Genomic DNA, 26,152 nt, shown 5'->3' on the forward strand with positions numbered 1-26,152 from the left:
TCATTTAGGCCTTCAGCATTGACATTGGCTTGTCAGTGTTTCCACAATCAAATCAGACGTCCTGGGATGATTTTTTTTCCAGGAATTTTTAGGAAAAATTTAGAGAGATCAGAGCAGAAGACATTTGACTCTGAACATGACTTAATTGAATATTTTATTAAGATCTGTTACCAACTTATATACAACAATGATTCTAGTTCAAAGAGAGGGGAGAAATTGGAGGGAAATGTTGGTTTCAGTATTTCACCCAACTTCATCCACCTATAGTCTGCCCTCCACCCCACCAGGCATGTAAATCTACTTTGAGAACTTATAATTTAGAGCTTTCCTTTGATATTCTTATTCAAATGTGTTAATTGTGCTTTTACATTTGTGAATCATTTAGAATTTCAAGATTCATCTTGGATTTTAATCACTAACAACAAAAGCCATGTTTTTATTTGGGATACTATACTTATTTTTAGGCATTGAATATAATATAGGAGAACTTACTTTGAAAAGTATTTCAATCCACTTGGACTGAAAAATTATCTTGATTAAAAATGCCTTTATGATTACATATTTAGATAATTTTACAAGGCAGAGTATTGCCCAGCGAGAAGAAATCAGCATTCTTGGTGCAACCCTCAACGACCTAGCTAAAGAAAAGGATTGCCTGCAAGCATGCTTGGATAAAAAGTCTGAGAACATTGCATCCCTTGGAGAGAGTTTGGCCATGAAAGTACGTTCTGAGAACTGTGGTTTAAAAGAAGTGTTTGCACTGGAATCTGAATAAAATAATAGGTTCTCTCAAAATTTTTCTAGAGAGCTGAAACTTTAAAATGTGATTTTGAAATATTTCAGAATAGTCTTAAAAAATGTGTTCTTTCTCTCACCAATTTGTTGTTAACATGCACGGACAAGAACTAATTCAAATATCAAATATTCAAATTAAAAAGAAAGCAGTGAGATTGATTTCTTTTTAGAAGCACACCAAAACTTATATCTCCAGGGAGCCACTGTGGGAGGCAATATGTTTATTCCATTAAAACTGCCTTTGTAAATGTGTTCAGAATTGATGCAGGTTTTTACATTGTCCTTAGTCATTGAGACTAGACCATAGGGCAGGGGTGAGGAACCTCCAGCCTGTAGGCAATAGACGTGCAACATCATTTGATCTGGCCCTGCCAACACAACTGCAGGCAGACTCAAAATTCAACAAACACAGGACTTTCTTTATAGCAACATAAAATTAGTGAATTATATTAAGCAAATGATATTATAAATATCCAAATGACCCTTGGCAGGAAAAAGGTCCCCCTCCCTGCCATATGGAGTTGGTTAATAAAGCTGGATGATAATCTCCATTCCTCAGGTTTTGTTGTTCAGACAACATAACAGGTGTTGCCAAAAAGGCAGGGAAATATTCATACCCTTTTCTTGCTTATAACGTGGTTCTGAAGGCAATTCCAAAACTGTTTTCCACAGATGTCATAAGCAAAACAGCATCATTGGAATAAGGCCTTGCCCCTCTGTAAGGGAACTAATTCCTTCATCTATCCACCCATAAAACAAGCATTTATTGACATGTACCAGGTATATTATATTAGCAATTGAGGAGGAGTGGACATGCCTTCCAAAGCCTGTAGCATAATTGGGAAAAACATAAAAAAGGTACTTTTATGATAGAATGTGCTGAGTGTATGCACAATGTGCGGTTCGAGTCTGGCAGAAGCACAGTTGATCTAACCTTCGGGTTGGATTAGGAGAGGAGAAGATCTAGAAAGCTTTCGAGAAGATGATAATGCCTGGACTGCCCTGAAAATTGACTAGGAGTTAGCCAGGAAAAGACTTAGAGAAAGGCTACAGTGAGAGGAAGGGTGTTCAGACAGGCAGAATACCTTTTTTTTTTTATTGCTTAAAATATTACAAAGAGTAGTATATTTGTCTCCTTTTTTTTTCCCCTTGACCTTCCCCCAGCCTCCTCTTCCCCCCTCCCCACCAGTGTCTTGTGTCCATTGGTTATGCTTATATGCATACATACAAGTCCTTTGGTTGATCTCTTACCCACCTCCCAACCCTCCCCAGCCTTCCTGCTGTAGTTTGACAATCTGTTTAATGCTGCTCCGGGCAGAATACCTTTTAGAGAAAGGGGAATCCAGACAGGTAGAGCAACTTACGAGAGCCCAGTGGCTTTCATCAGAGAATGTCACAGGGTTTCTTGATAGTTTATAATGTCCAGAGCATAGATTGCAAAGAGATAAGTATGGGGTAGGGATAGGTGGCAAAAAATGAGATGGGATAGGTAAGCAACAAATTTAAAAATGTATGTAATGTTGAGTTTAGAATAACATTGATATAGTGAATCAATGAAATAATATAAACAACATTTTACAGTTACATCTTTATTTTTAAAAATATTCCAGCCCTTGTTAATCCATGTAAAAGATGGATTATAGGAAAGTGAGAATGGTGACAAGGACACTAGTTAGGAGTAAAGTGTTAAGAACTGTGGTAGGAGAGTGGCAGTATCCATGAGAGAAATAGGTCTACGAAGGGAGTAAGATTGACAAGATGTGCTTTCTGACTGAGGAACCATGTGAACAGTTGCCACGTATGAAGTAGGAAGCACGGGAAACAGAGCAGGCTCAGAGAGGAAGATGATCCACATGTCTTTGGCACATGTCGTTGAAATATTCATAGGCTCTTGGATTTTTAAGTTTTGAGAGAAACTGGAACTGAAGTTAAAAGCTTTGGGAATCATGAGCCTAACTGAAGCCCTCAAAGTGCATAAGATAATAAATATTGGTTTACTTGTTTAAAAGGCTGACTCATCTCTATAAGCTATACCTTAATATTTTAAAAAAATGTTATGGCTTTTGGGGGTAGAATGTTTTTCTCATATTTAAACACTACTACTTGAAGAGTTAAACATGTTTTGTTTTTCTTTAACACTTAGAAACAAATTATTCAGATCTATCTGATTTTCCTCAGCTATATCTATATTTCACATTCCTTCCATTCTGCTAATTGTACCAACATTATCTTTTCCTTCACAAGGAATATTGACTTGCCAATCCATTTCATGATCTTGTATAAGTTGATGATCTTGTATAAGATCATGAACATAAACACATCCATCCTCTGAGGAGAATAAAAACATTTTAAAGCAATATTAGGCATGGAAAGAGGAAACAGTTTCTACAGTAATATTTTAGAGTTCAATTTATAAGTACCATACGGTGAAAAGCAGTACTCTTACAGTCTAATATGGAGATTACAGAATAAATTCCTATGGAAAGTCTATATTATAATGAATAATATGAAGTTTTTTCATCTTATTAGTAATTTAAAAAGATGTCCTACTACTTACTACCAGTTAAAGTTAGGAAACTCATTAGGAAGTTCACAGACTTTTTAGTAATAAAAGCCATAATTATTTGTGTAATATTTTAGTTTATTTATTTTTTCTATATAGATTTATGATCATCTTGTCCAGATTGAATTTTTAACAATTAACTTGAACCTATGATTCTAATTGGACAAACATATTGAGGTTGTACAGAAATGTTAAATTGACAGTGATGGCATAAATGTCAACAGTTTTTGAAATGCTGGTATTAGGGCAATATGAAGAGAAAATAGGGCTGGTAGGATATATTACTGGATTCTACCCAGTAATTTTGTTGCCCTGGATACTTTACAAAGTTCTTAGTATTAGATAGTCATACTTTCAAGATGAGTTTCTATTGATAAAAAAAAGTCCTTTTTAGGCTTATAAATTATATTTAAGTTTTACCAAGTAATGACTTTCAGAAATACTAGAAGTTCAATTTGTTTTTCAGAATTTAATTGGAAATATATTAAATTATATTTCAAAGGCATGTATAAACATTCTATTTTAAGCGGTATTTTCTCTTCATTGGCTTGACTTCTTAAAGGGGGTTAACTGCTTTGCTAATGGATATGTTAACCATATCCCAATATCCATCTGCACCATTCTATCAGGAGCAGAATGGGAAACCAGAGTAAAAGTACCTGGAGAGGAGCACATGAGTAAAGGGAGATAACACATACACATGCCCGTGCACACACAGCATGCACACCCGACTAAACCATCCTGATGAACAGGAACAGAACTGGTTGGAAATATGGGTTTAAGTTTTCATCTCGTTTCCTTGGTTACTTAGGATTTCAAACTTCAAAGGGTAAAGTGAAATCTAGTTATGTAGTGAAAGAACAGGGTTAATGTTAGCCAGAGTATCAGTGAATAGTATCTTTAGTTCACCATCAACAAGCATTTTCAAAGAAGGAAGTGTGGGAATAGTACTGATAGTGTGAAGATAAGCACACCTATTTCAGCCTTGACTGACTCATTATCTCCCTCAGCACACCCTTGAAAAGGGAGAATATCAGTAGCTTATTTTATTCACTTTTTGCTCTGGGCCTTATGCTTATTTAACTCAGACTTAAACTTAAAAATAGACTTTTTATTTTTTTATTTTTTATTGCTTAAAGCATTACAAAGAAAAATAGACTTTTATAAGTAACTCCGTTTTAGCAGCTACATGGATTTATGACCATTATTTATATTGATGACTAATATAAATAATATACTTGATCAAAGTTATTAGTCTTAAGAACTAAATTTAGTTTCACATCATTCACTTTCCTGGGTTTCATAACATGATGTGAGGAAGTGAATCAGTCTACTCCCCATGGAGAACACTGTCATGCAAACCACTGGTTTGCCTCCAGGTAACAGTGCTCCTGAGCTCTGGTGTTGCTGGGGGACTGCAGAAGCCTAACAGAGCATTTGAGACACTGATCTCATATCAATACACCCAAGTGTAGTCTTAACTCTAATGAGTGTCATCAATTATTTTTGTCTAGTACAAATATTGACATTGATATACTAGGCTTTAGTTTTAAAGTATAGGAAAGATGAATAGAGCATAAGTGTTTAAACCCAAATGTAAATGAAAAAGGGTGGGGGAAATTGATTTTTGTTCATTCAGTTTTAACAGAAATAACAGTTTAAGATAATTTTTATGTCATACTTATATTACTTTTCAAGGAAAAGACCATTTCAGGCATGAAGAATATCATTGCTGAGATGGAACAGGCATCAAGGTAAACCACTCGTCCAACAAGAATTTGAGTACATATTTATTAGGGCAAAGTACTATGTTAGGTACAAAGATAGTAAACGGGGGCTTAGTGTTACATAGAGGGTGGGAACTTTCTGATGTTGGAAGGAGGCCTAAGTCTGTGTAGGGAAGCAAGAGAGGATATGGTGTCTGCCAAGGAAAGGGAAGGAAAAACAGCAGAGAACCACAAGACCACAGGTAATGTTCAAGCGCCTCGTGAATGCAAGTAGGTGAGTGTTGGAACCCAAAGTGAGAGAGGAGGTGTGAAGGGAGGAAAGGCTAAACACAGAGGCCTGTGTTATAGACAAATGAGTCTTGGTTTTATCCTTTGGGAAATAAGAAATCATTAAGGAATTTTGAGGAGAATTTTGTGTTAGAAAGATTACCCACGTTGAAGAATGATGATAGATTGGGGTTGGGGAGTGTGGTCAGGGTGAGGTGCTTGTGAGGAAGAAAATCTAGGAAATTGCCAGATTTTGAGGGATGAGTACTGGACGTGTAGAAAATATGGAAAGCGATGGTTTTCCTCTGGATGGGAAGAGCCTTTGAGACCTTGCATATATGTCTCATAAGCAGTTAAATATAAGAGTCTGGAGTGTAAGGAGGAGGCCAAGGCTGGAGGTAATGATTTCAGAGCCTTCAGGGTATAGATGGGGTTGGGAGCCATGGATATGAATGGTATTTGTCTGAGGGAAGGCAGAGAGTAAGAAGAAACAGGAGAGTAAGAGTTGAGCCCTCAGAACCCTTAGGTTTTAAGAGGGCAGAGGAAGAGGAACCTACAAAGGAGACTAAGCCATGGCAGCTAGAGGTCAGATGAAAGCTTTCTTATATTTGAATGGCAGAAGTTTTGAAATACTTAGCTAATCATTGACTATTATGTATATTCAGCATCTTTTTTCCATAGTGAAATGTTGGCAACACAGAGAAACTCGAATGCACTATTTTCGCAGTATTTATTCGTATAAATTTAAATGTGTTTAAAACTTCTTCAAATGTTTTAATGCTAACTGTCCATCTTCTGTCATGTGAGAATTTGTTATTCTGTTTTGGTAAAATGTCTCTTCTGACGTACTGTTTGATTTGTGCAATAGACAGTCTACTGAAGCGCTAATTATGTGTGAACAAGACATTTCCAGGATGCGCCGGCAGTTGGATGAAACAAATGATGAACTGGCTCAAATCGCCAGGGAAAGAGATATCTTGGCTCATGAGAATGACAATCTCCAAGAACAGTTTTCTAAAGCTAAACAAGAGAACCAGGTATATTTGTCCTACTCTCTTTTTCTCCAAGAAAATACGTATTTCCTCTGAGACGTGGTTCTCCTTTCATTTTGTAAAAACCTCAGGCTCTTTGAAGCAGCCATTTTTTTTACCTCTGTTACACAATATGCCACATAATTTCTAAATGAAACCCTCAGACATAAAATGTTAAATATTAAGGAAAGAGGGAACAAGGAATATAATAGATATATATTCAACCTTAGAAATACTCAACAAATGAAGATAAAAGCTTCAGAAAATTTAAAAAATGGTAGATTTACTTCAGGGACTATTATTCTAAGTATGAGTGTATGTACCATTCCACATTTTTTGGTTCTCTTTAGCACTAATTCTTTTCAGGAAAATTTATTTTATAATTACTTCTTCTCTATGCCAATATACTTTATCCACATTTCTCATTTCCAATATCATTATTTTAATTTGACCATTAAAAACATTCTATTTGGAAGATTTCCTCCCCCCTGAAAATTCTTCAGTCCAAATGATATCCCCATGTACTGTCACTCTCAATATGTTTAGCTGCATCATAAAATTCTGTATTTTAACCATTAAATATTTTTAATTTTTATAAAGAGATATTAAGATGCAACATTTTGTTAATTATAAAAATTGTATATGTTAAAATGCTGTGTTCAGAGTTAATGAATAATGGGATCCTGGGACAGAAAAGGGACAGTAAATAAAAATGAAAAATACCTGGCCCTGATGCTCACTTAGTAAGAGCATCATCCCAATACATCAAGGTTGTGGGTTCGATCTCCAGTCAGGACACATACAAGAATCAACCAATGAAGTGGAACAACAAACCAGTACTTTCTCTCTCTCTCTCTCTCTCTCTCTCTCTCTCTCTCCTCTCTCTCTCTAAAAAAAAACAACAACATCATTATATAACATAAACTGATGAACAAAAACAGATCCAGAGACAGAAAAACATCGATCAGACCATCAAACCTCAGAGGGAAGGTAGGGGAAGGTGGAGATAAGGGAGAGAGATCAACCAAAGGACTTGTACGCATGCATATAGGCCTAACCAATGGACCCATACACCAGGGGGGGTGAAGGTATGAGTTGGGGGGGGGGGGGGAGTAGAGGGACAATGGGGAGATACGGGCACATGTAATACCTTAATCAATAAAGAAAAATAGGAGGAGAAACCAAGATGGCGGCATAGGTAAACACCGGAGATTGCTGCCTTGCACACCACTTCAAAAATACAACCAAAAGACGGAATGGACATCATCCACAACCACAGGAAGGCTGGCTGAGTGGAAATTCTACAACTAGAAGGAAAGAGAAAAGCATACCGAGACTCAGAGGAGGTGCGGTGTGGAAGTAAAATACAAGGGTACAGAGGCACATGCGGAGAGGGCTGGTGGCTGAGGACACGGTTGTCTTTTTCAATTGGGAGGGAGTCTTAAGTTCTGAGCTCCAGTTCTGGGTGAGTCTCTGGGGACCCAGACTCATACAGGAGAAACTGGACTGTCTGGCATCGGTCGGAACTCGAGGGAAGCTTTCTCTCGGGGGTGCTTGCAGCAATTGCCGGGACACTGAGAAGCAGGGCCTCTGAGGGCAGGACTGAGAGCAGCCATAACTGCGCACTCCGCCCTGTTGATCCCCTGGGACCCGGCCCCACCCAAGCCATGGAGGCTTTTGCATATGAAAGGCCTGGCCCTTTGCAATCTGATAATTACCTAACAAACTGCAGCTGGCCCAAGGCCCCAGGGCAACATGCATTGAGTCACAGCTGGCTCCTGATGGATAGCCTCAGGCAGAGGCTAGATTAGCACCTCCTTAGAGATCCAGGAGCCAGTGGGCCCAATGGTCAGAGTGGGACCATCCAGATTGCAGCTCCTCAGATTCATAAAGGACACACTCAGGGGGCAGACTCAATGAGCACCAAAGCCCCATTGAAGCAAGTCTTGCCCCGAAGGGGTGTCTCCAGCACAGAAGTTCTCCCACTGCAGACACAGCTGATTCTCACAGCCAATTGGCCTAGAGGTCTATCCCTCCCAGTGTTACCTACAACAATCAAGGGTTAACTACAACAAGACTGTGCACAAAGCCCATAAGGGGGTGCACCAAGAGTGTCTACCTCAGGTAATTAGGGAGGCTGAGCCACTAGGCCCTTTAAGACACCTAGTACAGAAAGCCACTCTATCAACACAGCGAAGCATAAAAAAATGCGGAGACAAACAGGTCACAAATGACAGAAATGGAGGAAAGGAAACTACTGGATATAGAGTTCAAAACCACACTTTTAAGGTTTTTTAAGAATTTTCTAGAAACCGCCGATAAACTTAATGAGACCCTCGAGGTTGTGATAAAGGACCAACTAGAAATTAAGCATACACTGACTGAAATAAAGAATATTATACAGACTCCCAACAGCAGACCAGAGGAGCGCAAGAATCAAGTCAAAGATTTGAAATACGAAGAAGCAAAAAACACCCAACCGGAAAAGCAAAATGAAAAAAGAATCCAAAAATATGAAGATAGTGTAAGGAGCCTCTGGGACAGCTTCAGGCGTACCAACATCCGAATTATAGGAGTGCCAGAAGAAGAGAGAGAGCAAGATATTGAAAACCTATTTGAAGAAATAATGACAGAAAACTTCCCCTACCTGGTGAAAAAAATAGACTTATAAGTCCAGGAAGCACAGAGAACCCCAAACAAAAGGAATCCAAAGAGGACCACACCAAGACACATCATAATTAAAATGCCAGGAGCAAAAGACAAAGAGAGAATCTTAAAAGCAGCAAGAGAAAGACAGTTACCTGCAAGGGAGTACCCATAAGACTGTCAGCTGATTTCTCAACAGAAACTATGCAGGCCAGAAGGGAGTGGCAAGAAATATTCAAAGTGATGAATACAAATAACCTACAACCAAGATTACTTTACCCAGCAAAGCTATCATTCAGAATTGAAGGTCAGGTAAAGAGCTTCACAGATAAGAAAAAGCTAAAGGAGTTCATCACCACCAAACCAGTATTATATGAAATGCTGAAAGGTATCCTTTAAGAAGAGGAAGAAGAAGAAAATGGTAAAGATACAAATTATGAACAACAAATACACATCTATCAACAAGTAAATCTAAAAATCAAGTGAATAAATAATCTGATGAACAGAAAAAAAGGAAAAGAAATAAAAAGTATAGTTAGGCTGAGAAAAATAATAAAAGTAAATCAATGAATAAAAATTTTTTAAAAATCTGAATAAAATATGGACTTTAATTAATAATGTATCAATATTTTGATAAATGTAGTATACTAATGTAACAAGTTAATGAAAGAGGAAACTGAATATAGAGTATATGTGGACTCTGTACTATTTTCACAAGTTTTCTATAAGTCAAAAACTATTCTACATTTTTAAATTTATTTAATAGCAATGAAAACAAAAAATGTAAATTTATAATTTTGTGTACTCTAAAGCTAGAGAAAATAGGCTAAAGGTAAATATAACCTATATTTATGAAAAAACTAGATTAGAAACTCATTTTCACTACCCAGAGTTAGCCTCCATTAACATATTTTTTACTAATTTGCAATATATTTTTAAAAATTTTTAGTTTTTACATGAACTTTTTATGTAGCTGGGATAAAACCACATGCCCCTTTACATCATGGTTTTCTACATGAGGGGGCAGTAGAATGGAGTGTTTAGGACTCACATGAGTTTGAATCCCCCTGCCTGGCTGTGTGATAATATCACTTAACTTCTCTGAATCTGTTTATCATCTGTAAACGCAGAGAGTGAGAATATGCCTAGAAAGCACTTATTAGAGAGTCCAGCATAATCACTTGATAAATATTTTGTAGGGACACTATAAGCATTTAACTGCTTTGTTAAAATTTTATAAACATTTTCTATAATCAGAAGAAAATTGGTAGGTATCATAGCAACTTTCATATTTTTAAGAGTAGTTTTTTTCTTCATTTGAGTCATAGGCCCAAGGGTAGAAGATGGATTCCCTCTGTGGAGGACAGATAAAGAACCCTTATCACAGAAGATGTGGAAAACAGAAGCCTTAAAAAATTTCACCCTCCCTAACTGGTTTGGCTCAGTGCTTAGAGCGTCAGCCTGTGCACCAAAGGGTCGTGTGTGTGTGTGTGTGTGTGTGTGTGTGTGTGTGTGTGTTTGTTGTTTTTTTTAAATAAGTTTTTATTGATTTCAGAGAGGAAGGGAGAAGAGAAAGAAATAGAAACATCAATGATGAGAGCAAATCATTGATCAGCTGCCTCCTGTACACCCCCACTGGGGATACAGCCCGCAACTCGAGCACGTGCCCTGACCAGGTATCAAACTACGACCTCATGGTTCATAGTTCAATGCTCAACCACTGAACCATGCTAGGCAGGCAAAGGTCTCAGTTTCAGTTCCCAATCAAGAGCACATATAGGGTTGCAGGTTCTATATCCAGCCTGTAGGGGAGTATTCGGGAGGCAACCAATCGATTGCCTCTCTCACGTCGATGTTTCTCTCTCTCTCCCTCTCCCCTCCCCATCAATTCTATCTAAAAGCAGTGGAAAAAATATCCTCAGGTGAGAATTAGAAAAAAGAAATTTCACCCTGAGCACCACAATTTTTAACAAATTGGGGTGAGGTATTTTTAGTGTTTTGTCCTGATTTTTTTCACTAACTATAGATGGACATTTTCCTCTGTTATGAAAAATTATTCCCAACATTTCTCATAGAAGCATAACATTCTATGTAGTTATATCATTATGTAGATGCTATTATTTGCTACATCATTCACTCACTGTGAATAAATATTGTTGCAATAACAAATTATGTCTTAATGAGCATTCTGTTTTGTTAAATTTTGTTAGATTTTCTTTTTTTAAAATTTTATTTTATTGTTTAAAGTATTACAAATAGTAGTACATATGTCTCCTTTTTTCCCCCCATTGACCTTTCCCCGGCTTCCCCCGCCCCGCACATGACCTCACCCCCCCCCCATAGATTTAATTTCAAATTGAATCAAAGCTTATTAAGTTTTTTTATTAGTATTTAAAAATGTCTCTTGATACATCACAAGATAGCAGATCACAGATTAGCTTTTTGCAAATATACATTTACTCCAATGATACATGGAAATGCCCATTCTTTGCCATAACAGAATAGCTTTAAATCATTGCTAATTTATAGGCAAATAGTATTTCATTATCTTAATTAGCATTTATTTGATTTACTAATAAATTTTTAACTTTTAAAAGTATTATCCACTTGTGCTTCCTTTTTTTTGAATTATCTATTTGTGTCTTTTGCCCATTTACAGTTTGGACTCACATTTTCTCACTGTTTTTATATGAGCTTTATGTATTAGGTATATTACTTTTTACTTATAATAAATATTTAGAAATTTATTCATGGTTTTGACACAGAGCAATTGTTTATTCGTTTCGTAGTTAAATTTAGCTATATTTTCTCATAGGCCCTGTCTAAACAATTGAATGATACTCATAATGAACTTAATGATATAAAACAGAAGGTTCAAGATACTAATTTGGAGGTTAACAAGCTGAAGAATATATTAAAGTCTGAAGTACGTATGTATATTTCCCCTCCTTTCTCATGATAGCTTAGTTTTCACTGAAGTTACTAATCAGTTACACTCATGGGGAGAGCTGAATCAAATCTTCCTTTAATGCACAACATCTTTTAGTGTTGTCAATGGTGGGTTAATTCTGTATTTAGAACACCACCAATGTCCAGAATCCTCCCAACTGCGTAAAGGACAGGGGACCAGAATCAACTTTGGTTCATTCATATTTGAAAATGGTAGAGTTCCAAGTACAAACTTGGACAAAAGAGGCTCCACGTTGTGTAGCAGATCAGAATTGATCAGGCTATTGTGGGTCCATTTATTTCTTAGGATCAGAAGGCAGATGGCTCTCCTTGGGACTTCTCTGTTAGTAACCATTTGACCAGGTGCATGGATGGTTAAAGTAAATTTCAGTGCATGTGTGACAATCCTGGAATAAACAGAGACCTTGATGAATGATGTTAGATATGTCCATTTAGCTAAATGCTATCTAAAATAGTGGAGTTTGGTTGATTAAAAAGTATGGTTGGATTATAATAGGTGTAGTGTTTGTTACCTACATACCACTGAAACCATTAATAGAAACTCACCCCAAGAAAATCTTTTTTCTTTATTTTATTTAACGTATTATTTCATATCAGTCCATAAATGTATGTAGAGCATTTATGTGTGGTGCTCATTAGATTGTTTAGGACGTTGATAGATAGTGTAAGGACTCCTAAATTGCAATCCTTGCTTTCAGGCAATAAAGCAGTGAGCTTACGTTGACAAAGCAGGCATTTCCCACACTTCTTGATTTTAAGATGCCAGCATGTAATATCATGAATGGACAGAAGCTCTGGAATCAGATAGGTCTGACTCCTCTTCTCCTTAATGGCATGGACTTAGGTAGGATACTCAACCTCTCTGAGTCTCAGTGTCCCCTCTGTAATTGGGAAGAACACCCAAGTCTGTCAGCAGATCTAGCACAATGATCCATTTAAGTCTATTCTGGAATAGGGCAGAATATAAATAAATGAACATCTTAGCAACATTGAACATAGTTAACGCTGAATTAGTGTAAGACAGTTCCCCTTTTCTCCCTACCCTGTCAGGTTAACTGAAATGTCACCATTAAGGATTGGGGCTTTTAGATTCTGGAGTTGTGTTTTCAGACATCACACATCAAGTTTCTCTTAGTTTTAGCATGCGAGTATGAGTTCTTTCACTGGGTTTCATTTCACAGCACCATTGGATGGATTCAAGCAACTCTTGCCCTAGACCAGTGGTCGGCAAACTGCGGCTCGGCAAACCGAGACTCGCAAGCCACATGCGGCTCTTTGGCCCCTTCAGTGTGGCTCTTCCACAAAATACCAGCTCTTCCACAAAATACTGACTTCTGCGCATGGGCCACAGAGTTTCAATCGCACTGTACGTGCGCGCCCACAGGTGGTATTTTGTGGAAGAGCCACACTGAAGGGGTCAAAGAGCCGCATGTGGCTCGAGAGCCGCGGTTTGCCGACCACGGCCCTAGACAGCACAAAGCACGACTGATAGCCTAGTAAGAATGGTCAGGTGCATTCTTCATTCACTCATCCATTCAGCATGCAGTGTGCTAGGTGCAGAGGTGCCAGAGATGAAAACTGAAAGGAAACAGAATGGCACCCCAGGCAGTGGGGACAATATCAGCAAAGGTGTTAGGGGAAATAGTAGTTCCTGTAGCTAGAGTGGCATGTATAGGTGGGTGATATCAGGTAAGAAGGACTTGTTTGAACGCCATTTTCAGGAAGCTTTTGTTACAACAAAAACACAGAAGTGATTTGAAGAACTGCCTTTAAGATTATTTTGGAGATGTTGGGAAGAATAAATCAGAAGGGTAAGAATATCGGGCGAGAGAGCAATTAGGAGAGGCTGTATGCATAATTCAGGCTGTATGCATAATCCAGAAGGGCAAGGGTTCCAGTGGAGGCAGTTAGCTTTGCTGTGGTGGAGTGTTGTAAGGAGCACAGGGGACCACCAGAGGGAGCTGTGGGGTACAGGGTTGGGGGTAAGACATCTTGAAAGAGAATTGGACAATACCAAGCAGTTTCACTTTCTTCATGCTGTTGCCTATCTTGGTCCCCACACTTCTCTGGCTTCTTTGGACAGATACAAAAAAGGGTAAATAATGGCCTCTTGGTTGCCACAAGGAAGGGGCCCTTGGTGGTTGGAGGGCAAGACGTTTTATGGCAATTCTTTTTTACCACTTAAACTTTGAACCTGTATTACATAGTCACAAAATAAATTTAATATAAAGGTTGGTTCCTATCTTTGAGGAATCCAAGTTGTTATTGGGGAGATTGTTCATCTGCATCTAATTTCCTAAAGCTGTAAGGCAGTTTTAAGAGAACGGCATAGACAGTGAGTGCTACAGAAAGTTAAAGAGGGTAAATTTAGTTTATGTATATTGTACCATGTACCCCTCAAGTACATAGTCTGTATACAACTGCTATTTTTACTACAATAATGGAAAACACACATCAGTTCCCTACTGGCACATTTGGTATATTTGAATCTTGAAAGCCAAAACAGTAGTTTGGCTTGTAAACTTGTTTTCTAACACTGCAAAGATCTTTCAAATTAGCCAAAGTACCATCAGGCCACAAGGTGGTAATATTGATCTAATTTCAACCAGACTTATGCATAATCATATTGTGAGGATTTAAATCTGATTTGAAAGCCTTATAGTTTATTGCAATTTGGTCATTTTATTTAGTCCAATGCTTCTAAATATGCACTTTTTATTAACAGGTAGGAGAGAAAGAGATCTAGTGCCTTTTAAATTTATTACCAAAACTATAAATTATTTTTTAGAATGAGTTGGCCAAACCATACTACTAAATATGTTTTTAAATATAGCCTCAAAATGATTACTAAATATAGAATATTATCTGTGGAGCTGACTTCTTTCCTCTAGAAATAAGATCCTACTTTAATCCGTCTGTTTTAAGGTTTTAAAAATGCGGTTCCATATTATATGCCCAGTATATACCTGGATGTATAGTTATGAATAGTGTTTATTGGCATAGGTTTGATTTGTAATTTGTGAGCCATTTCAGACAAGTTATTAGAGCAGTGAGCAAAAGTGGATCATAGCACAGTCCATGATGGAGTAACCTAAGGATGGGGTTCTGAATGAAAAGCCAGAATCAAACAGGAAATGCACCAAGACAGGAGAAGTACCAGATGTTGATGCTTATTTATGCCATCGGTCAGAAGCTCTGTAGCCAGTACAACTCAGAAAAGTGGTCAGGAAGAAGGGACTAGAAAGATACAAAAGGTCAGGCCAGGGCAGACGCTCCGAAACCAGGCCAGCAACTAGTCAGTAAGCAGGTACATGGGAAATTGAAGCTGTGGATTCTGTTTGAACAAAAGCAAATATAAGAACATATTCATCCATGTCCTAAAGAGGAGAGTAAGCAACTTCACATGCCTGGATGGGTGAGTGTGACTCAGGAGCCAGGGCAGATGCTGGTCCCACCCCCTTTTGTTAATTACAGGATGACCGATTTTCCAAACAGAGTGCAGGTGGGATTCCTCAAGGTTATGTTACAAATGATCCTTGTGGCAAGAAAATTATCAATGACCTGACAAATAATGTTTAATTATATGTTGAACATTTTATATCTTTTAAAGTATTACCTAGGATTTGCTTTTCAGGAATCTGAGAACCGGCAACTAATGGACCAACTCCAAAAAGCCAATGAAGATGCTGAAAATTGGGAAAATAAGGCCCGGCAAGCAGAGATAGACAACAATACCCTCAAATTAGAACTTATCACTGCTGAGGCAGAGGGTAACAGATTAAAAGAAAAGGTAGATGCCCTCAGTAGAGAGGTCGAGCAGGTGAGTTTGGGAAAGTGTGCTTGTAGTAAGTCCTGCATCATGTTGAAGAGTTTAGTTTGGCTTTCCATAAATTAAATATGTAAGCAAACTCTTAAATTATTTAAATTTATTGTGAGTTGTGGCCTGATAACTGTTCTTGTATCCACTCTGGTTCTCTTCTGATCGATTACCTGCCCTACCACTAGAGCAATCTTTAGCATTTTTCAAAATTAGGAACTATTTCAAATGTACCAAAAAAGTGCAAAAATCAAGTAATATAAAAGACATGCTTATATACCCCAACCCCATATTTAAGGATGCTCACATTTTGCCACATTTACTTCTAATTTTTCTTTATTTCAAGAAGCAAAATATTACAAGATCCAGCTCCTCATCCTTTCCTCTTCTCCCTCCCTAGTGGTTAGTGTGTATAAGGTTCCTGGTTGTATAACTCTTTTGCATGTTCATATTTTCTACATATCTCTCACCCTCAGATGATGCATAAAGTTGTTTTTTGTGCTGTAAGTTTTTAAAAGTGATAATACACTATAGGTAACCGTTTGCAACCTGCATTTTTTGCTCAATATTATAATTTTGAAATTTGTTAATTTTGACACTGTATATCTCAACAGTTGCATCTCTATTCATTGTATAAATCTTTTTAAAATTTATTCTTATATGGAAATTTAAGTGTCTTCATTTTTTAAATAATAAAATGTTACAACATCCTTTTTTGTTTCTCCTTGAATATATATTTCTCTAGATTTGTGCCTGGAAGTAGAATAACTGGATCCAAGATATGTACAACTTTAACTCTTCTTGGTATTATCAGATTGCTCTCTAAAGTATAACTCTTCCACCAGAAATCATGCAGTTATCATTTTCTCAAATACTAATCAGTACCTGATATTATCAGACATTTAATTTTTTCCCATACTTTTTGTTTCCTTGATTACAAGTGAAATTGGAGATCTTTTCATGTTTCTTCGCCATTCAGGATTCCTCTTTTATGAATTTTCTCTCAAGTTTCTGGAACAAATTTTCTTAAGCTCTCCTATTTGCTATGGAGTTGTTTGTCTTTTCAATATTCATTTAAAGGGATTACCTATGTATTCTTAATAATAATCCTTTTATCTGTAGCTTGTCTTTTCACTGTGCTTGCAATATAAACAGAAGTTTTAAATTCCTGTGCTGCTGTAATTAGTCAAGCCTTTACCATGTGGTTTATGCTTTTATGTCTTCTTTAGGAAATCTTTTGCTATCCCAAGACCAGAAAGATTATTTTCTTACATTTTCATTTGAAAGTTTTTCTAAAAATATGTGAAATTTTGATCTTCACATTTAGATCTTTAATTTACTTGAGATTGATTTTGTATTTAGTTTAAAATAGGTAATTTTATATTTTTGTGGATGGATTTCTGCCAACCTTACTTCACTGAATTATAAATCTACTTTGTCATAAAAATGTCCCTATACATTCTGCTCCATTGGTCAATTTGTCTATCTCCTTCCCAATGTATACTCTTGGAGCTTCTGTAGTTTTATTAAGTCTTGATATCTGGTTGGATTCATGTTCCCCAAAATATATTGACTATACTTTTCCCTTATTAGACTCTCAAATAAATGTTATAATAAATTGATCGCAGTCCATGATTTAACATGGCAGCTCTACACAAACTGTCAACAGGTGAATAAACAAATTGTGATATAGCTAGACAGTGGAATATTATGACAATATGAACTAATGAATGACTTCAAAACCATTGTGCTAAGTGAGAGAAGCCAAGACACAATGAGTACCGACTGTGTGATTCATAAAATTCTAGGGAAAGCAAATATAATCCAGAATGACAGAAAGCAAACCCGTATTTGTAAGGACTCACTTGAATAACTGACATATTTTACTTAGAATTGTGTTTTATATATTAATATAGCTATCTAATTTGTTTATTGTTGACGAAGTACCTGTGTATCTAATTTTTAATCAATTGTATTTAAGTATAATTTACATGAAATAAAAACACTCATTTTAAGAGTGTGATCTGATGAGCTGTGACAAATGAACACACTTGCACAATCATCACTACAATCAAGTTACAGGATATTCTGTCTTCTCCCTAATTCCCTCAGGCCCTTTTGCAATCAATCCATCCAAATTCCTAGGCAACTACCGGTTTGCTTTCTGTCATTCTGGATTAGATTTGCTTTCCCTATTAATTTATGTGAATGGAATCACACAATCAGTACTCATTGTGTCTTGCTTCTCTCACTCAGCACAATGATTTTCATTAGTTCATATTGTCATCATATTCCACTGTCGAGCTATATCACAATTTGTTTATTCACCTGTTGATGGACAGTTAGTTTGTGTAGAGCTGCCATAACAAAATACCACAGATTGGGGAGGCTTAAACAATAGAGATTTATTTTCTCACAGTTCAGGAGGCTGGAAGTCCAAGATCGAAGTGCCACAGGTTTGGTTTCTTCCGAGACCTCTCAACTTGGTCTGCAGATGGATGCCTTACCTCTGTGTCCTCACACATTCCTCCGTGTGTGTGCATCCCTACTGTCTCTCTTCTCATAAGGACACCAGTTATATTGGATTAGGACCCCCTCCTTATGACCTCATTTAACCCTAATTGCCTCCTTTAAGGCCCTATCTCTAAATACAGTCACATTTGGGGTTAGCCTTCAGCATATGACTTTTGAGGGGACCCGATTCAGTTTATAACAGGTTCTTTCTATTTTGGGCTATTATGAATAAAATTGCTGTGACCATAGCATGTAAGCCCTTGTGTGCACATAAGTTTTTATTTTTCTTGGATAAATAACTAGGAGCGGAATTGCTGGCCCTCATGGTAATTGTTCTGAACTTTGTAAGAAACTCACAAACTGCTTTCCAAATTGTTTGTTCCACTTTATACTCCCATTTGCATTGTATGCGAGTTCCAGTTGCTCTACATCTTTCCCAGCCCATGGTATTGTTAATAGATGTGTACAGTTATCACATTGTAGGTTTAGTTTGCATTTCTTTCATGACTAATGATGTTGAGCAGCTTTCCATTCTGTATCGTATGTCTGATCACTAATATGTCTTCCTTTATAAAGTATCCAGATAAGTTACTCATATTTTATTAGGGGTCTTGATATTAAGTTGTAAGAATTCTTTTGATTACTCTAGATGTTCCTATGTGTATTTTTTAATATTTACTTCCAGTCATTGGCTTGTCTTTTTATTTACTTAAGTCTTTTAAAGAGCAGAAGTTTGAAATTTTTTATGAAGTCCAATTTATCAGTTTTCTTTTATACTTTGCACTTCTTTGTCCTAATAAATCTGTGTAGATACTAAGGTGCATAGATTCTCTTCTGTTTCTTCTAGGAATATTATGCTTGTTATATTTAGATTTATGATATATTTTAAATTAATAGTTGTGTGTGATGCAAAATGGTCAAGGTTCATTTTCTAAAATTTATTTTTCAGTTACACTTGACCTGCAGTATTATATGAGTTTCAGGTATGCAACACAGTGATTAGACATTTATATACTTTATGATGTGATCTCCACAAATCTAGTATCCATCTGACATCACACATAGTTATTATACAGCTATTGACTATATTTCCTATGCTGTACTTTACATCCCTGTGACTAGTTTTACAGCTGGAAATTCGTAATTCTTAATCTCTTCATCTTTTTTACCCTTCCCCCCAATTCCCCTCTCATCTGGCAACCATCAGTTTGTTCTCTATGAGTTTGTTTCTGTTCTCTGTGTTATTGTTTTTTAGATTCACATATAAGTAAAATCATACGGTATTATTTGTCTTTCTCTGTCTGACTTATTTCATTTAGCATAACACCCTCTAGGTCCATTCATATTGTCACAAATGGCAAGATTTCTTTTTTATGTCTGAATAATATTCCATTGTAGATCTGAATGGCATCTTCTTTATCCATTCATCTGTTGATAGGCTACTCCCGTAACTTTGCTATTATAAATAATGCTAGAGTGAACACAAGGGTGCACATAACTTTTCAAATTAATGGTTTGTATTTCTTCAGATAAATACCCAGAAGGGGGTTTTATGGGCATATGGTAGTGCTATTTTTCATTTTCTAAGAAACATCCTATGGTTGCACCAATTTACAATCCCACCAATAGTGCACAAAGGTTCTCTTTTCTCTACATCCTTGACAACACTTTTTGTCTGTTTTATTAATGATAGCCATTCTGACAGGTGTGAGAAGATGATCTCATTGTGGTTTTAATTTGCTCCCCTCACCACTGAACTAAAAAGAATGAGGCCGAAGGACAGCTCTGCAAGACACTCCCATCTCTGCGCATCTGCTCTCAGCAGGGTGGGCCCAAAAGCTCTGCACAAACTTCAAACCCAGCAGGTTGGGGCCCAAAATCCTAGCCCGGCACAACTTGACTGTGACACCAAACCCAGATGTGCAGGACAGGCTGAGTGGTTCAAGAGGTGTGGGGAGGTGTGCCGGTTGTGCACTCAAGGTAGGGGAGACTTATCCTCTTTCCAAGCCACGCAGTTTAGATCTCCACCAAAAGCCTCCCCGCAAAATCTCTTCATCTTTTTTACCCTTCCCCCCAATGCCCCTCTCGTCTGCAACCATCAATTTGTTCTCTATGAGTTTCTCTTCTTTTGTTTTTGTTGCAGTTTTTCAGTCAGAGTTTCCATACCTCTTATTAGTCTGGAAAATTCTCAGATGTTATTTCTTTGAATATTACTGCCTCCAAATTTACTGTTTCCTTTAGCTTTTATAATACACTTTCTGAATCTTTTAGCCCAATTGATTATTAATATTTTTATCGTATGTTTCAGATGTTTATTTCTCTGTGCTATGATCCATCATCTAGTTCATTCTTCCCCTTCAAGCTGTACCATTTTGTTTTTTGATGCATTCATTAATTTTCATTTACTTTTTCTTTCTAGAAGTTCTATTTGATTCTTCTTCAAATAGAAGAGGAATGTTTTTAATTTTTCCTTAATGTCCTTTTTGAATTTTTTTAATGTCTTTAAAACTTTTAAACATATTTTCCATGCCTTCTAAACTATTTTGTTCCATAATTTGAAGTTCTAGAACTCTGATCCTGCTATGTGCTGTGTTACTCTGATTCTCACTATTTGACTGTAATCTCCTCTTGAGATGGGGTTTTTTTTTCTCCAATAAACTTGTATGGCCAGAGAGATGGGTGGGCTTCTTCAAACTTTATGTTGAAGTTTAGAATTTGGATAGGTAGTGTAAAGTCCGACTTCAAATTTGAGTGAATGCAGATCTGAGGTTTCAATTTCTTACAGAAGACATTTTTTTCCCATATCCAGAGACTAGATCACGATAAATTTTTGTTTGTATCTCAGTGAGGTTGAGTGGATTTTTTTCCCTCGGAGCCTCCTCTCAAGGGTCCCAAATTATGTACAGGTCTCAGTTCCAACTCTCCATTAATTCTACATCTTGTCTCCTATCCTTGCTTGAATGTTGAAATATAAGTCATTCACTGTTAGTGGCTCTTTCAACCCCCAACTCTTAGCTTCAGGCTTTCATTTGCTTCCTGCTCTGGCTTTGTTTTCTTTGTTTTTGGCATGTGAGGATTTTTCTTTCTTCCTTGAAAGCTCATCTATGAATTACAAAAATCCTTTTTGTTCTATTTTATCTTAGCCTATTTTATCTTTTCCTCTTAATCACTACCTTACTGGAATCTGAAACATACTGAGTGATATTTTCCAAACAAAACTATTAGTAATTGCATCACCTCCCTCTGTAGACCTTTCAGTGGATAAAGACCTAATTTTTAACCCACTGACTAGACTCTCTGTTTTGTGTACCTTTTCAGTTGCATCCTCTCTCACTCTTCCCTGTGGTCTCGGGGCTCCAGCCATACTGGCCCCCCTCTCTTCTTGGAGCATGTCATTTTCCTCCTTTCACATACGCCCTCCAAAGCTTTGCCCTTCGCTTTCCTGACTTAGAAAGATGCTCTCTCCGATACACACTGTATATATCTGCTCATCTTGCAGATCTCATTCACCTCAACTGTCATTTGTCTAGGAAAACCTCTCCTGACTCTCAGTTTAGGTCATGTTCCTTTATTATACACTCTTTTCTCTAGAAGTATTTGCTTAATATGTATTAATATATTCATTTGTTTATTTGATTGATGCATGACTCCTCCATAGTCAGAAAGTTTTAAGAGAGCAGAGACCATATTGTTTATCGTTGGTATGCATCTAAGCACATTGACTGAAACATAGAATATACAATAAATATAGAATGTATGGATAGAAGATTATTTAAAAATAAATGAGAAATAGAGTGAGTGAGGAAGGAAGGGAGGGAGAGAGAAAGGTAGGAGTGAATTGTGACCAAATGATTTATTCCAGGAGCAATTTTTGTGTACTTTGTACTTGTAAAAGCAGAAAAATGTCTTAATTTGCCTCTCAGTTTTGTTATCTTCACATAACAAATACTTCTCTATAGGTGGCAGTGTAATTAAGATTTTTTTTTTTTTCTGGAACATTATCTTGAATATTTGAAAATATTTATATAACTTGAATCTCATATTACCAGTTTTTTGTTAATCCTCACCCCAAGATATTTTTCCCATTGATTTTTCCATTGAAGGGGGGGAGGAGGGAGAGAGAGAGGGAGAGAAAGAGAGAGAGAGAAACATCGATGAGAGAGAGCCACATCAATTGGTTACCTCCTGCACGCACCCTGACTAGGGCCAGGGATCAAACCTGCAACCCAGGTATCTGCCCTTGACTGGGAATCAAACCTGCAACCCTTTGGGCCGTTGCTCTAACCACGGAGCAACATTGACCAAGGCTCATATTACCATTTTTAAAACATGCTCTTATTTCTCATAATGGATGTATTCTTAATTTATACTTGCCCAGAGTCTTTTTCCCTCAGGCACCAGTAAGTGCTAGAGAGTTGTCATCCTCATTTTACGATATTGTTGATATCAACATATCCTTTAAGAATTGGAAAATGGGTATTGAGAGTGTAATAGTGGCTAATGTTTTCTTTGTCACTTGTTAAAGACAACAATATTTATATTATAGAATAATTGAAACTGTGGCAAATATGGACAGAACTATAGACATAACATGTATATATTTCAACCAGCGTTGAGGCTGAGACTTCTAAGTGGGAGAAGTTGTTTTCCAAATATGACCAGTTGACCACCTTACTCATGGGCTTTGTGTATAGAAACTTGAAACCGAAATTTATGTGTCATAGTGTTTTGTACATATATTACTACCTATAGCATCTAAAGTTCCTTATAATATAAGTGTACTATCATTAAAAGATTTGCCCCATTTTATGCTCCATGTTGTAGTTTTTTCCAAATTAAAAACTATAATAATAATTTTATCTTTGTAGCACTTAAATGCAGAAAGGTCTTACAAGTCCCAGATTTGTACGTTGCATAAATCTCTTGTGAAGATGGAAGAGGAACTTCAGAAGGTTCAGTTTGAAAAGGTGTCTGCTCTTGCAGACTTGTCTTCCACAAGGGAACTTTGTATTAAACTTGACGCAAGCAAAGACCTTCTTAATCAGCAGCTGATTGCTAAAGATCAAGAAATTGAAATGGTATGTAATGCATTTAAAATGTTTTATTTTTTCATATTTCTAGTATATAAAATTATTACAAGATTAGAAAAAAGTTGTGTTTAATATTACATCAAGCCTGTCTCTCACCTTCAGATTTCTTTTTTAAGTCCCAGAGATTAATTTGACAGCTATATTCCAACAATTCAAGTAATTAACATAACTCTTCCTCTGAGCATTTAATTTATATTTACTTTTGGCTAGAAGAATGATAAAACATCTTTACATGCCAATCAGTAAAGAACCACAAGGTTGCTCTGACTGGTTTGGCTCAGTGGATAGAGCGTTGGCCTGCGGACTGAAGGGTCCCGGGTTCGATTCCGGTCAAGGGCTTATACCTGAGTTGCGGGCACATCCCCAGCAGGGAGTGTGCAGGAGGCAGCTGATCGATGTTTCTAACTCTCTATCCCTCTCCCTTCCTCTCTGTAAAAAAACAATAAAATATATTTTTAAAATTTTTTTTAAAAAAAGAACCATGAGGTTGAGGTCCATCCAGCTAAATTATAACTTTAATGACATTCTTTTAAGCTAAATTTACTTACTAATTGGGTTCTTTTAAACTGTAACTCAGTTGATTATATCCACCGTGTGCCTGACATTGTGTTTGCCACTGTGACTATAATGTTCAAAAGATACAGGCCGCTGCTCTCACGGACCTTTCAGTATTGGCATTGGGATGAATGTTCTACTAAGAAATACGGTTTAGAGAGGGAGATCCTATTCAATCTGTGGGTGTCGGGAGGGAGTGGACATACTAATGAGCACAGAAGAGATGAGGTGTTTCATTCAGAGGGAACAACAACATAGGGAATGAATGGAGGTAAAAGCAATTTCTTGCTTGAATAGTAAGTAATTTTCAATGGCCAGTGTAGCATGCATAGGTAACAATGGCTGGAGATGCGTCTAGAGAGACAGACAGAAATCAGATCCAAAAGTATATGTATACAAGTTGCATAGTGTAACTGAAGAATTAACAAATTTTGATCATGTATACATTTCTGTTATTTTAAAATCCTATTGAAATTTTAGTTTTCTTAGTCTACTAGTTGTTAGAACAGCGGTTCTCAACCTGTGGGTCACGACCCCTTTCACAGGGGTCACCTAAAACCATTGAAAAACACATATATAATTACATATTGTTTTTGTGATTGATCACTATGCTTTAATTATGTTCAATTTGTAACAATGAAAATACATCCTGCATATCAGATATTTACATTACGATTCATAACAGTAGCAAAATTACAGTTATGAAGTAGGAACAAAAATAATTTTATGGTTGGGGGTTACCACAACATGAGGAACTGTATTAAAGGGTCGCTGCATTAGGAAGGTTGAGAACCACTGTGTTAGGAGAATATGTTGCATTTGAGAATCATGTAGTAGCTGGTTTCTGTAAGAATTTACTGTTTATATTTTATGAATGAAGTATATGCCAGTATTGTAAGACTCTTCCTTTAATTATTTTTTATTTCAGCAAGTGCATTTTTTAAAAATATATTTTATTGATTTTTTACAGAGAGGAAGGGAGAGAGATAAAGAGTTAGAAACATCGATGAGAGAGAAACATCGATCAGCTGCCTCCTGCACATCTCCTCCTGCGGATATGCCTGCAACCAAGGTACATGCCCTTGACTGGAATCGAACCTGGGACCTTTCAGTCCGCAGGCTGACGCTCTATCCACTGGGCCAAACCGGTTTCGGCAGCAAGAACATTTTAATGATGAAAGTGACTCATAGATACTCACTTAACAATTTAAATAATATGTCCTTAATTTTTTCTTTAAAAATACTTTTTACTTGGCGTTTTCAAATTGGAAAAATAATACATGTAATAATTGAAACATTTGTTATTTGTAGTTTTTCTTTTTCTTTTTTTATAATAGCTATCCTCATAGTGGTTAAGTGGTCAGCCTAATGCTCATTGCATTTAAAAATACTCCTGACAAACTTTTTGCCTTGAAATTTAATTATGTTTATATGTTTTTTTCTATAATCTACACTAATAAAAGAGAAACATGGTAATTAGCGTACGACCGCTACCCTTCCCATTGGCTAATCAGTGAGTATATGCAAATTAACTGTCAGCCAAGATGGCGACCGGCAGCCAGGCAGCTGGAAGTGAACGTGAGGCTTGCTTGCTGCAGTGAAGGAGGACTCCAACGTTCCCCGCCTGCACTGCCGGCCTCTGAGCTGGCAGTTTGAAACTTTGTAACAAATATAGAAGCTAAACAAAACCCCGGGATCTCAGAGCTGGAGTTATACATTGTTTCGATTATAGAACGCAAACAAACCAGCGGAAGCCTCAGAGCTAGAGCCAGAGCTAAAGCTGACCCAGAATAAAATTAAAAAAGAGAAAAAAAGGAGCGGTTGGGAGCTTCAGTCAACAACCGCCAGCCTGAAAGCAGCCCTCAGCCCCTCACCCAGACTGGCCAGGCACCCCAGTGGGGACCCCCACCCTGAAGGGTGTGTGACCAGCTGCAAACAGCCATCATCCCCTCATCCAGGCTGGCCAGGCATCCCAGTGGGGTCCCCCACCCTGATCCAGGACATCCTTCAGGGCAAACCAGCTGGCCCCCAGGCCTCTATCCTATATAGTAAAAGGGTAATATGCCTCCCAGCACCAGGATCAGCGGAGCAGCGAGGCCTCCTGGCATCGGATCAGCGTGACAAGGGGCAGTGCCCCAACCCCCTGATCATCCCTGCTCTGTGGGTGATAGAGGGCG

General features: G+C 37.2%; 1 protein-coding gene across 4 annotated transcripts in view; it reads left to right on the plus strand.

The window, feature by feature from the left end:
• The window catches only part of LOC139020157 (testis-specific gene 10 protein-like), a 241,863-nt gene that overhangs the window by 32,358 nt on the left and 183,353 nt on the right, over positions 1–26,152 (plus strand). For 3 of the 4 annotated variants that reach the window (XM_070429872.1, XM_070429873.1, XM_070429874.1), the window contains exons 7-12: positions 567–721; positions 5,057–5,112; positions 6,221–6,389; positions 11,845–11,955; positions 15,634–15,819; positions 23,199–23,408. In XM_070429872.1, coding sequence (XP_070285973.1) covers positions 567–721; positions 5,057–5,112; positions 6,221–6,389; positions 11,845–11,955; positions 15,634–15,819; positions 23,199–23,408 — 887 coding nt within the window. The remainder of the gene's footprint in view (positions 1–566; positions 722–5,056; positions 5,113–6,220; positions 6,390–11,844; positions 11,956–15,633; positions 15,820–23,198; positions 23,409–26,152) is intronic. The other variant, XM_070429875.1, reaches the window with a different exon arrangement.

This window comes from Myotis yumanensis, unplaced genomic scaffold (assembly GCF_028538775.1).
Source record: "Myotis yumanensis isolate MYYU_CA2020_CCGP unplaced genomic scaffold, mMyoYum1.0.hap1 SCAF_11, whole genome shotgun sequence".
Taxonomy (NCBI): Eukaryota; Metazoa; Chordata; class Mammalia; order Chiroptera; family Vespertilionidae; genus Myotis; species Myotis yumanensis.